The sequence below is a fragment of the Centroberyx gerrardi genome, chromosome 11, assembly GCF_048128805.1.
Source record: "Centroberyx gerrardi isolate f3 chromosome 11, fCenGer3.hap1.cur.20231027, whole genome shotgun sequence".
NCBI lineage: Eukaryota > Metazoa > Chordata > Actinopteri > Beryciformes > Berycidae > Centroberyx > Centroberyx gerrardi.
In genome coordinates, this window is record NC_136007.1 from 16,003,557 (window position 1) to 16,017,373 (window position 13,817).

Below are 13,817 nucleotides of genomic sequence, written 5' to 3' on the forward strand. Positions count from 1 at the left end.
AACTGGCTTTTGGTGGTGGCAGGTTGTAAGAGTTGACAGTCTCTTTCCCAGGATCAATAGCTGACACATGTGGCACGCCCCTGAAACGCCAACCTCAATCTCAGCAGGTGGACCTGAGTGAGCAGGTGGACCTGAGTGACAAACACATTCGTACATTCACTCACTTCACACAGATCTTGCTCAACCATTTTCCAGTCCCTCAATAGAAAATTAGCTGGAGCCCATTTATTTTAATTTATGCAGCTGATCTGATAGAGCCCTGATAAAGGCCCAAAGGGGTATTTATCTGGTAACAGCCTCAATAATGACTATACATCACTCTTATCCCCATGGTTTTGGTGTAGAGAGTTATTAGCTCTGGCATTAAGGTGCGTCTAAGGGTGTGCCCTCAGGCTGTGAATGACAGCGGTGACTGTACAGGTGTTTCCATGGCAACACAACACAATGAGTCCCGGCACGACTGTGAACTCGTGCTTGAGGCTGTTGTTACGTCAGAAGAGGTCACCGGCATCATACCTGTCATGTCGTGCACCTGCTTTTCAGGACTCCAAGTGGGAGGAGCCTGTCTGTCACTCACCTGGACTACTGTGCTCCTTCACACACCTGGCATGCCTACTGTTTCACTTCCTTCTTTCTACTGGCTTTTTAACCCGTATTTAGCCAAGCAAGTTGAGAACCCATAACAGTATTAATTGCAGCTTCAGTTGGGGAGAGTATAAACAAAATCTCACACACACACACACACACACACCTGGGAGCTGCTTGTACTGTTGGGCATTCAACAGTTCTGCTGGAGCAGAAGAAGTAGAAGAAGAAGTTTTCTAATAATAGAACATGTTAGAGCAGAAGTGTAGGCTAGACATTCATCCTGGTGCTGGAGGAAAGTAGACTTGTAGCACAAATGGAAAAATATACTGTTCTGGATTCAAGCTCCAACTGCTTTATTGTAACATTTTGGCCAGCAAAATCATTATCAAGCAATCACACACATGATGGGAGGCATATATGAAAAAGTCATCAATGAAATCAAACTTGCAGTCAATCAGATGCCATTTCAACACACTACAACTACCACAATGTTAAATACAATATCAGAATGCTCTCTATGAATAAGATGTGAAAAAGAGGAATAAACGCTGTAGGTTCTGTGTCTGGACACCAGGGGGAGGCAGAGAGACAAAAATAATCACAACACAGGTTTTCATATTAAATTCTCCATTTAAAGAAAGGTTTGGGAGACATAAAGTAGTTTCAGCAGAATAGATCCAAAAAGTTCCACTCTGTAGAAGCTTTTATTCAAGATCCCCGCCCTTGTGTGGCTTCTCTATTCTCTCAATCTCAGTGGATCTTAAGGCAGTAATATTGCGACCGGTCTGTTTGAAATGAGATGCAACAGGATTACGGTCTTTATCTGTTCTATGTTTGTTGATCCTCGTACATAAAGCACAGGATGTTTTGGCCTCATCCTGTGCGATTTACCACAAATACACTGGATGAGCCGTACGTGTTCTACTACATACCATCACACCACATATGTCATTAGTTGTATAAATATAAATATATGGGGGATTTTGCAGACGCTGAGAGTGGTGCCAAACTGTGCAAATATCACTTTTGGCAGCAACACTTTGGGCTCAAGGTAGGTGGTGTTGATGTTATTGGAGCAGTTGCACCTCCTAGTGGAAATGTTTCAGAGCATATGCATTTTGGGGAGAGGCTTGTGTGCAGAGTGTTGCTGGTTCACATCCCTTCATCAGCTGAGAAAATCAAGGCAGGGAAAATGAATGAGTTGTGCTCTCCCAGTTAAAAAAAAGAAAAATACAAGGCAGCCGATTACCAGTCGCCTGCTCAGCAGTGCAGACAACACACATGGCTCTTGTCCTTGGAACAGAGCAAAACCAGACTGTGATTGCAGAGTTCAAGCCTATTTGGGAATGTTAAAGATTTAAGGCTGTCAGGAGTGCATCCATTTTTGCGTCAACATTACTGTGACCGGCTAAACACCATTTGGCCCCTCTTGGACGGATTTGCATGAATGCTGTAATGCACCCTGTGCCTACACAATAATCTGTTGAATTTGGGCTATTAAAACAAATCCTTTATTTTCCACAACTTAATTACTTTTAATAAGTTCGATTTTTTATGATTACAAAGACTTGACTTATGGCAGGATGATTCTATTCCTCTAATTGAAACAACTCCTGAACCCTAACCCTAACCCTAACTCCTGATTTCACGCACTTCAACCCTGCCTGTCTAGCAGAGAAGGAGGGTTGTTGTCATTCAAAGAAATCATTTTAAATGTTCGCCAAACCTCAAGTGGTAATTTTACCTCATTTAAATATCTTGGTTTTATAAGTACTGGTAAGGCCCCCTTGCTGTGTTTGCTGTACAATAGACCACCCAAGCAGAACAATGAGTTCATTCAAGAATTTTCCAAACTATTGTTTCATGTTGCCCAAGTATGACAGAATCTTGGCAATTTGCTTTAAGGGACACACTGATCTAGTTCTGGTCTTCTGGGCTATTTTTGTGTTTATGACCACAAAGCTGTTGTCGTCAGTGCTCTTTTACCTCATCCCACTCCTAACCAACGTGCACTTATCCACTCTCGTGTTTTTAACTCAGCTGCCCTGCCATTAACCACTGCAAATTTACTGTCCAATACTGAGGAGCTATAGTCATTTTTACAATTTAGTAATCTGGAGAGAATCATTCATTCCAGCTGTGGCATGTCTTCACTTCATGTTCAGTTATTCATCACTTTATTTATCACAGTTCTTCATCATGTTATTCATCAATCGCCTCTGATGAAAATAACATCCTAGTGGCTGCATATCATATACAACATCACGTTGTGTGTCTGAATATAACTCATTTTGTGGCATGTCATCCCCTCTGCCCATATTTTCCTCTTACTCTCCACTCTACTATCTCCTCTAATTACTATTTAATAAAACAGAAATGCCATTAAATAATGATTAATTGATGAGTTTATGTTAAGCCCTGCCTCCATCAGGTTCATGCTGCTTATCTGATTAATTTAAATGTGGTCATTATAATCGTAGGCTTTGTACAAAGTTTAGAGCACGCTGGACAAAATATTTAAAAAGCCTTATGAATGTGCACTTAATTTTGCACCAATTTGAATATCAAAATAAAATTAATGCAGACCTACGTGGTTCAAGAGCGAACAAGCAATACCAAACTGCAATGAATCAAAATGTTATTGTATGATGACTCACATTACAGTGTATGGTCCTTGACAATCCATAACTCCCATGTGTTCACATTCCCAATTTAGTGTTTGAAAACCCTCAACAGCAGTTCCAGTCTATAAAAGGCTTCTGTTTGCATCTTGTGTGATAATGAGTGGCTTGACACACTCCTTTAACAGCATATGTTTATTTTCCAAGAGGTTTTTACAATAATTATACAATTAAATGTTTTGTGTCTAATCTATCCATAAAATAATATCCTAAAAATGTATATATATATATATATATTTTGGTTAAGACTCTGTTTTGTCCGTTATAAAACACGCACACAGCCAAGAACACACACAAACACACACAAAAAAATAGCCAATGCATTTAGGTAGGATATCGCGGCAACATTTGAACTCGGATTTTCTCCAAGTTCCAACTGTTCTCTTCTTGACTACAGAGGTCAAGAATGTTAAGGTCATATCCGACAGGACAGCAGAGTGTTGTGAGTTGACAGTTAATGTAGGTGTGTTACTGCAGTCTGTTTGATGTTACACTGTATATACAGTCGACAACAGTCAAGAAAGAGTACTGTATCTTCCGCTGCATATCGCAAAACAGCAGGGAGTTGTGCGTATGTCCTATGCATACATGCTCCAGTAAATGATGTTGAACAGCAGGTAAGCCATGGGGAATATGACTCTGGAGTAGGAGTCGATCATGTAGCTGTTGCTCATGATGAAGCTGAGGTTTTGTTTTAACGGGTGCTTGCGACGTAGCCGGGTGCCCTCTGTGGGCGGGGAGTCAGTGGTCGAGTTCCGAGACTGGGTGGTCCTCTCCGTGTTGGGGGTGCTGGAGACCTCTGGAAAAGATGCCAGGTCGATTTCGTTGTCATGGAAACACCCGTCGAAGGCCATCGCCTGGGTGGCGTTGTAGGAGGCGGGGACCTGTAACGACAGCGGGGAGCGAGGAGAAGAGGTTAGATTTTGAATCCATTGAGCTGCAGATGGTAGGCAATTATTTAGTATGACTTCAAGGGATTTTTTTTGTTAGGAGACAGTACAGGGTGAGAAACAGCTAAATGTGAATGACCTTTGCCCTCTTGAGCTTCTTCATCTCCTCCACGGTGGTGAAATAGTTGACAGCGGCGTACTCAATGACGGACAGGAAGACAAAGAGGAAGCTAGCCCACAGGTAGATGTCTACGGCTTTGACATAAGACACCTGTGGCATAGAGGCTGAGACACCAGTGATGATGGTGGACATTGTCAGAACCGTGGTGATGCCTGGATACAGAAACAACCAGGACAACACATTGTGGATGTTACACACGTTGCTTCCCAAATAGCGTTCATTGATTGGACAAGGATGGGATATTGAGGCCCAATCTTGTCTTTACACCATACTTAAAGGGAAGGTTCAGTAATTTTAGAGGCCTATCCTGTTTATCATTAACCATGTTCATTATTATAACATTCAAACAAGTTTTTGTTTCTGAGAAATCAACACCAGCCTCCTGTTAGCATTTGTTAGCAATGCTAGTGCAAGTCAATAGGGTATGAAACCACTGCTTTCAAAATCCTATTCAAGTGCTTTGAGCAAGTTCTGTTATGTATTCTTACTATTACTACAGCTATGGAAGTATTGCTTCTTGCATAAGCTTGCAAGTGATTTGAAGAGGTATGGTTTCATATCCCACGGACTTGTGCTAGCATTGCTAACAAATAGCCTAGTAATAGGACAATGTTTGCCAATTTAACAGCTCTAATGTAAAAACGTTTGGCACATTCTAAGAGGGGGCTTGATTAGTGATTAATAGGGTAGGCTTATAAAATCACTGAACCTTCCCTTTAATAAACACCTAACAAAACACCTAACATTACAAACACCTGACAACTTTTAAAACAGCAAAGAACGTTTTATTTTATTGTTTTGAAAGTGAAAAGCACATAATGAACGAGACACTGATAAAGCAACTTTGTTTGCTTGTGTAGATATCTAGATCGTCTTTGTGTAGCCATCATGAGCCTCTACAGCATATTGCCATACTTCCAGCCCATTGTGCAGTTTTATTCTTTCATAAATTAATTAAAGCTCCAGTGCAATGATTTCAGCTTAGTCAGGATTTCTAACACAATGAGCATCATTTTTTTTCAGATTTTAATGGTTAGATGGTACAAAGCTTGTAGGACTGGGTAACCTTCCCTATGAGTTTTTCAAAGGGCCTTAGTCAAATTTCCACAATCCTGACAGTTATAATAATTTGGGTAACTTTACATTAACAAATTAAATCATACCATGACATTGAGAAATGCAATTCTCATTGCACTGGACCTCTAAACAATTCAGCTTCCTCCCCTGGTAAATATAAATCAGTAGAGAAACTAGCCACAACACCAACACACCACTCATTGGTAGTGATTAGTAACTAGTAGGCATGGTCCAACCAGGAAAACACCAAACTGCATCGTAAAAAAAATACCCCAAAATAAACATTATATCCAGTCTAATTTTAGACTAGGCTTTAGGTTTCCAGATATTCTTCGAACTTCTCATCTCACTTGGGCCTTAGTAAATGTAACCTTAGCACCGTACCCAGAGAGACTCGGGCAGGCACGGCCCTCCTGTCTATCCAGAAGGACACCCAGGATAGCATCACCATCAGCATGGTGGGAAAATACGTCTGAAGCATGAAGAAGAAGATGTGCCTCCTGAGAATGAAGTTTATGTAGAGCCGATTGTACCAACCTGAAAGAGAGATAAAGAGGCGGGACAACACCATGAGCGGAAGAAAAGAGACTGTCACTCTGGGCGGCGCTGTGAAAACCGCTCAGTATCGTAAATCTTGTGAATATAAGGAATACAAAGTGGGCCTACTGGAAGAGCCTAGAACTCGAATGAGAAAGTATTAATTGCATGAGGCAGATATGTCTAGAGCTGAAGTTACATAACACCCTCATAGATAGGATGCCTCTTCAGGAGATTATTCCACACTGACACACTGAGAAGGAAATCTCCTCGGCCCTCTTTCTCTCTCGCTCTTCTCAGACTGAAAATATGAGCACTGCAGCAGGCAGGGTTTCAGAGGGCGGGCTTAGCGGTCATACACGTCTAAAAGACTTACATAATGAAGTAAAAAAAGCTTGTTTTTTCAATATTTTACAACAGGCAAACAGCAAAATTTAAGAGATAGATTGCAAGATATCATAGATATGAATTTCAATACAAAGGGGACCAGATTAATCCATCACAAAAAAAATATAGTAGAGATAGGCAAACAGACAATATCTCGCTGCCCTATTTCACTAAGCCTTGGATCTGCATATTGCACTCCATATCTCACACAAACACAACACAATCTTAGTGAATCAGAGCTTTAGTCCTCTGCAAAATATTAATAAAGGGAAAGTTCAGGATGTTTAGACTTATATATGACAATTGTGTCATTGCAGTAAGTCAATCCTTTCAATTATTTTTCAGACCAAAATTTCACAGCTACAGTGGTATTCACACATGATACTTTCTGTAACCATTCTCTCTGCCTGTGCACGTCACTATCAGTCTGCACAGTGAATTGGTGCAGATAAATTCTGTAAATTGACTTGATTGGGCTCCGAAAAGGGAGGTACATTTTTGCACAGCAGAAGTGAATACATGAATCTGAGACAATAAACTCATAATCATCATGCTGGATTATGAGGGGAAAGTATCTGAATTGGCTTTATTCCCCCAACCATATAGGAATTTATTATTTATTCTTATGTGGAAACTACTAGGTATTAGGTAGGTGTTTTGCTAGCTGAAAGATGACTAATACTGGAGTTGCACTGTTTGACATGCAGCTGTCATGGGTCAAAATGTTTGTTCTGGCTACCAGCAGGTCTGTGTAGGTGAGGGAAACATAATATATAGGTATAAAAATGCCAAACTTTCCCTTTTAGAAAAGCAATATTGTTTTATTGTGATGATATCAGGAGGTCTCTGGTTGTTCCCGAACCTGGGGGGACAGCGCAGAGAGCCCCAACACTTCAACACATCGCTGACAGCAGGGAACCAACATACCAGTGCTGCTGTAGAAGGCAAGCCCATAGGAAGGGTGGAATTCTTCAATAAAAAACTGAGAGAGCACGATCTCGTCAGTCCTTAATGAATCGTTCCCATTCTTCCAGTAGAGCATGAGGTCGTTCTCATTGTATGCATCTTCAAGAGAGGAGAAGAGGGGGGTGGAGGGGTTGGAAGGGGGGCAGCAGTGACACCTTCACATGTTGCCTCTCTTAGAAGAATCATGGATGTTTTCCTCAGAGGAGAGCAGAGAGCGCACAGAAATGGGACTCCCAGCTCTCCTCTAAGGTCAGGATCCATGCTTAATTATGTGTGTGTTTGTATGTTTGTGTGTGTGTGTGTGTGTGTGTGTGTGTGTGTGTTGCGTGTGAGAGAGAGAGAAAGAGAGAGAGAGAGAGTAACAGTGTGTACATGCATATGAGATGATCCTATGAATGCTGTGTTTATATACTATATCTGGCTACTACTATATCTCTAAGTACCTGTGATCCAGTCCAGACAGGCAAAACTACATAACAGTCTGCACAGAAGGCAATCCAGACTATAAAATCAGTTTGTGTCTGGTAAAATACAACCAACTTGAAGTTTACTGACTGTCACGAGCAGAACAGAATGAAAAAAATTATTAATCCCTAGTAAATCCTGCATTAGAAAGACAGACATGTATAATGGACAGAGATTGACCTGATTGAGGATTACCAGTTATTTACTCTATGTAAAAAGAGGATGGGGATGGTTAGTGGTTTTGTGTGTTCATCAAGTAAGGAAATGCACTGTGAATTGTACAGTGTGTGTGTTTCAGTGCTATCGGTATAGCAGGGATGTAATGCGTAAAGATATCCAATGGCATTTTTGACGGGTAGTTTGACTGCTGTGATTTTTAACTAAATCACAAAGAGGCAAAACAGAGTATCAAAAGCTCAGTAACATGTTTGTTTATGTTTTTTCAGCAAGCACTCCACAAGCATGGGAATGATTTAAAATAGTACTCATCGGGGGATTGTGCTGGAACACACCTTCACACCTCTGATCAATTGGTCTATACTTTAGAGGTAAGGCGTAAGGTAAGAAATTCAGATTATAGATTTGCCACCCATGCACAATATACACTGTTTATACATGTTTAATTGGGTGTTATTTACAATGTAAACAAATCTACATTACGAAAACTGCATTGGATATCTTATAAGACATTCATAGGCAGCACTGTACTAATTGTTGTTTGATACTCACAGCTCTCTAGCTCCAGAGAGCAATTCTGTGTGTCCAGAGGGAAACTACTGAAGTCCATTGAACAAAGAGCAGTCACAGTAATCCTAAAACACAGCGTACAGTTAAAGAAACCTCCACAGAAAATAAGCAACATCAGTAACTGTAACAGAAAATGTTAGGTGTGGGTCATTTTCAGAACATTTTAGCAGCATTACCTACCACTCTGCATAAAACTCTTCATAAAAGAAACACCCTTTTTTTTTTACCTGACACTATAGAGGATATTGCCATCAGGATAAACCCTCAGCATGATGTTCTCCATGGTCGTGTCGTGGATAAAGGAGCGCTTGGAGTGGACAAAGAAGACGTCTGGAACCCAAATCTTCTTCACCAGACGGGCGTCAAAGGTGCGGCTCTTGTTGCTGCTGGAGGGGAAGGCCAGGCGATCGTCCTGCCAGTAATGCCTCAGGTACAAAGTCATGGTGAAATCCTACAAAAAACACGGGTGCTCAAGCCCAATGGAGAAAAGGAGATACTGTATATTGGCATATTAGAAGAAATCCGGAGGCACATACCATGTTTACTTCAGATATACTGTCAATACTCTCCACCTGGACGTCTATGCCGACAGGAATAGCTGACCCTACAAAAGGTCAAACATCGCAATGGATCAGGTTCAGGACAATCTCATCCTGCATGAATCATCTGCCTCCACATCTGCCAAAGATTACAATGTTTGTAAATCCCACTGCTGAGCTAGTGAAAGACAAGGCAATTAACATCAAGTCTTAGAGAAGACATTGTCAGCACATTGTGTTGGGTGAAAACAACGACCCTGATGTCATGCTGGCTCGCATGCATCAGCTTAGTGTTGTGTTGATATCGTCTTTTTATGTGACATCACTTTATCATCAACACACAACTGCAACATGATGGTTCACACACAGCCCCTTGGACACAGCGCCAATCCTGTCCGTTACCTTCTTCCCATCCTCATCCTCATCCTCATCCTCATCCTCATAAAATTGTACTTGCAACTTTTTAATTTCTGAATGAGATTCATCAAAGGTATAAGGAATAAATGCTTGGCTTGGCTGCTATATTTAGAATATCCAAACTGAATATTAAATTATGCGAGAAATTAAATTATGCAAGCTCAGCTTTAATATATAGATACTGAATCAAGAAAAACTCTTATTGATTGCCTGTATTACTTCCATTAAAAAAATAGTATGTTTTGAGCAGATAACTGATTGCACAATGAATAAAACCTGCAGCTAAAGTATCTTATGAGAGCATGTAAAATTAAATTAATTCACCAACATTTGTGTGATTGCTCACATTAGGGTACAGCAAAGCACCATTAAATCCTATCTCATTATAATCATGGTAAACTAAGACTGCCACAGTCACTACACTGTAGATCGAAAGCTGACAGTATTTGTGAAATGTGGCTCACTGTCAATAACACTGATTTACTGCAGCCCACTGAGCTTTTCTGTCAGAAAACGTTAATTGTGAAAATTCATTGTTTTCCAGAAATGTTCCTCGGCATCTTTCGTTCATCCTAAAATATAGAGTAAATCAGTAGAGCTGTGAGAAAACAGGGTGTAACATGACTTTTTGGTTCTCTAAACGTTCCTCAGAGACACTCAGGCCCAGCAGTATGTAGTTAGAGTTTCATCAGCGCTCAAGGAAGCAGTTGGTTAACTTGGTGAGGGAGATTTGTCCAAGAGAAGACAGATACAAACCTTTAGGAGTTACTCATAAAGTACAACATAAACCAGTGGCACATGATGTGGAACTTATGCACTTAAACTAAAATAAAAGTCAGGTAATAATAAGCAAGTATTTACCAGTGCACAGGTTTTGATGTAACTATCGCTTGTGCTATTTCGGTGAGCACCTACGTAGAGATTCATTCACTCATTGTCTTTACCCGCTTATTGTATTAAGAGTCACGAGGGGGTGGAGCCTATCCCAGCATGCAATGGGAGTAAGGCAGGGAAACACCATGGACAGTCCATCACACTGACACTCACACTCACACCTATGGACAATTTAGAGTCTCTGACTTGCAGGTCTTGGGACTGTGTGAGAAAACCAAAGCACTCTGAGGAAACCCTCGCAAACACAGGCACAACATGCAAACTCCACACAGCAAAGGGCTGGAAATCAAATGGATGTTTCTTGCTGTGAGGCAACAGTGCTACCCACTGAGGCACCACCTGTTGCAGATACAATAATAACAAAAACAAAAATGCTAACCTATGCCCTAAAATCACTTGGAAACTAGTACCAACAAATTAGTTCAACTTGAACTGCAAGAGGGAGGATGAGAAGGACAGGAGTAGCAGTTTCATAACACAAATTTGTATAACCCAAGGCACTTTAAGTTCAAAGTTTTGCTCAAGAAATTGACACACTGCTCCAATGCTATGTCAAAATTGGCACACTGTAAGTATATCTAATATATATTAGCCAGAATGATCCTTGTGCTATTTCCCCTAATGGCAGAATAAATGTGTCCTATTTGTCCCATCCTGTGAGTATTATTATCCAGTGGAAGTAAGCACTTAAAACCGACAGTGTTTGCACACGACTCAGACAAGCATGTGGTACACTGTCATCTGTTTTTGAAACATCTAAGTCGATGAGAGAAATCATGACTCTACAACATCCGAGTCCTGTGGCAGCAGCGAGGTCGCTCTACTTTAAAAATGTCTTTTTGTTAATGAATCTTACAGAAATTCAGCTTGAGAAAACTGCCCACTGTGGGTATCTGCAGATGTATTATTGCTCTGAAAACCCAACAGCCATTCATTCATAACCTGAACCTACAAACGTTTCTCACTGGAGAAAAGGGACTTTTAAGTCTGGCTGTTAAAAGGCTCTGGATGTGAAAAAGAGTGTGAAAGAAATGATTGCTTTAAAGTAAGGGAATCCTAAAAGAGACTGAACGTGATGCCTCAGACAACTGAACTGAATGCCCTTTTTGAATGCATTGTTTTCTTCTACCTGGGTGATCTCATTCCATAAAGTCATGCTCCTCATTTACCAGGATTAACTTCACATCAGCTCAACCCAACCAGGACAGCATAGATAAATTATATATGTACTATATACCATCTGATATGGAAACTAACAACAAAACATTCTACCACTCATGAGTTTGCTGATAGGCACAAAACTTAAGTATTATAGCAGTTCCTTGAATATCCTGTAGCATTCAGGATTTGTTTGTTTTTTTCTCCTCAAAATGAGGTACACAGTCCAGATTATTGTATCAAAAAAAGTCTGAATTACCGGCTTCAGTCGTTGTCTGTTTAACATTGGAGACAATCTGGGTCAGTAAGGGTTTTTTGGGTAGCGTAATGCCAAATATGGCACTGTAACCTACATTAAGCTTACTGAGTTGCCAGACAAGCACATGCTTCATAGTAATAATAATATGAAGAGGAGGAGGAGGAAGAAGAAGAGGAATAGTGCAAAATCTATTAATAAAATGAAGCCAGACGAAGACTGCTGGCTCCTTCCATTTTATGCAATTGTTGTTTTGTTGTTTTTACTGTCCTTTTAATACAGGTGTAACACACTCTACACTTTATTTTATTTTTATTTTTTTACATGCACATAAATAATCGTGAAACTTGAACATGGAGGTTGATTCACCCGGTGCTAGATAGATAGATAGATAGATAGATAGATCATGAATACATACTAGAATAACATGAATGCAAACATTGTTTTGTATGGCATTCCAGCCAACTGGATTAGGATATTGGCCTTACCTCCAAAGCCCGGCCGCATTGCAAAATCATGGTCGTCAATACGAAGCAGCTGCTCAGATTTAATTAGCAGGGACTTGGTGCTGTCCAGCTTTTTCATCTTAAGGTCCACCCGTCTGGGAACCAAAGAAGACACAAATCAGTACATCAGCTGTTCTGTGGATGTACGAGAGCTTACAAAAAAGCTCTTTCTTTGGCTCTCTCTCTCTTTCTCTTTCTAGCACACACACACACACACACACACACGACTTGAAGCACGACTGACATCTGGTCTTGGGAGTTAGTGATGATTACTTGAAATTTAGCAGTCTGATTAAAACCAAAAGCAAGGGTATAATGGAAATGAAAGTTCTTTTCCTGACAGTCTGTCTGCACTGATTTTCACGAACAGACTCACAACTGGGTCAGAGATGCTGCAGGGCCTCGCTGCTATCATGGATAATAGGACAGACCAACAATATTTGCTATGTTGGCATTTAAGTCAGAATGTCTCATGAGTTTTTCCACTGAGAGGTCTACCTGACCTCCACTGCCTTCCCAGAAATCTTCATATAATTATTGATATCAAGTCAAAATGAGTTATCTTATTGTTGTACAGAACCCAGATTTCATTCAACAACAATCCATATGAAATTTTGGGCAACAAATCCATCAAGCTTACAGCACTTGAGTAGTATCAATGTCTGCCCAAAACAAACCATTTTCCTAGTATGTTTAACTCATTTTTAATTGTAAATAAGACTGAGAATCATAACTACACACTCGACCCCCTGATCAATTGAAGCCATCTACAATTACCTGAACATCAGCACTGCTGTGATCTGCTATATGCATCACCTGTCACCCCACATGATCCCATGACCTGCCTTTACCTTGATCCACCAAGACATTAATGGAAAGCATCAAGGCTAACCATGCAGCCATGGTTTAATGACATCCTAAAGCAGCAAACTATTAACTGCTATTAAACAGAACAAAGCCTCCAACAAAGCCAACAAAACAGTAGCTGCCAGCTGTCGAAAAGCAAATGTCAGCAGCGGAAGCAACCCAAGAAATGAGTCCTGCTAGAAATCCTACTTTGGCTCACCCTCCATGTTTCTGCTTGGTGTTCTCTCCAGGATAAACATCCTTGTGTCTCCTCTTGTTTGGGAAGTGGTTGCTGTTGAGCTGGGTGACGGGCCACAGCCAGGCCAAGCACATCAGTCTTAGGGCCAGGAGGGCCACATTCATGGTTGAGCTGGGGCTGGAGAGACAGGAGGAACCACCAAGGTCCTCCCACTGCGTCAGTTTCTCGCCCAGGGAATGCCGCGGCTGTCCCCGCCGTCTACCGGCACGTCCATATCCCAGCAGCACTCATTCTGCCCCGCCACGCACACGCCCAGTAACTCCTGTGTTATCCAACCCTCTCATCTCCTATAACATGGTGTACATCAGTCCAGATATCCAATGCTTAGCTCCGACGCACAGGCATTCCCCTGGCTGTCACTGTGCCATCCCACCGCTTATGTCTCCCGGCACAACATGTTGCCCCGGCTCCCCGCTGTCTCCT

General features: G+C 41.1%; 1 protein-coding gene across 1 annotated transcript; it reads right to left on the reverse strand.

Moving 5' to 3' along the window:
• Nucleotides 1-3,847: 3,847 nt before the first annotated feature.
• Nucleotides 3,848-13,498, reverse strand: LOC144541747 (gamma-aminobutyric acid receptor subunit rho-3-like). The gene is made up of 9 exons (XM_078286613.1): nt 13,356-13,498; nt 12,272-12,384; nt 9,056-9,123; nt 8,747-8,970; nt 8,502-8,584; nt 7,269-7,406; nt 5,802-5,954; nt 4,299-4,492; nt 3,848-4,153 (listed from the first exon to the last, which is right to left on the reverse strand). Exons 1-9 carry the CDS (start codon nt 13,496-13,498, stop codon nt 3,848-3,850), a joined length of 1,422 nt encoding a protein of 473 aa, XP_078142739.1.
• Nucleotides 13,499-13,817: the final 319 nt, after the last annotated feature.

Excerpts from the sequence above, each read along its gene's own strand:
- LOC144541747 (XM_078286613.1), bottom strand. The coding sequence starts at position 13,498 with ATGAATGTGGCCCTCCTGGCCCTAAGACTGATGTGCTTGGCCTGGCTG. Across the intron at positions 8,971-9,055 it reads GTATATCTGAAGTAAACATG|GATTTCACCATGACTTTGTA; the intron begins GTATGTGCCTCC and ends TGTTTTTTGTAG. Across the intron at positions 7,407-8,501 it reads CTCTCTGGAGCTAGAGAGCT|ATGCATACAATGAGAACGAC; the intron begins GTGAGTATCAAA and ends CCTCTCTTGAAG.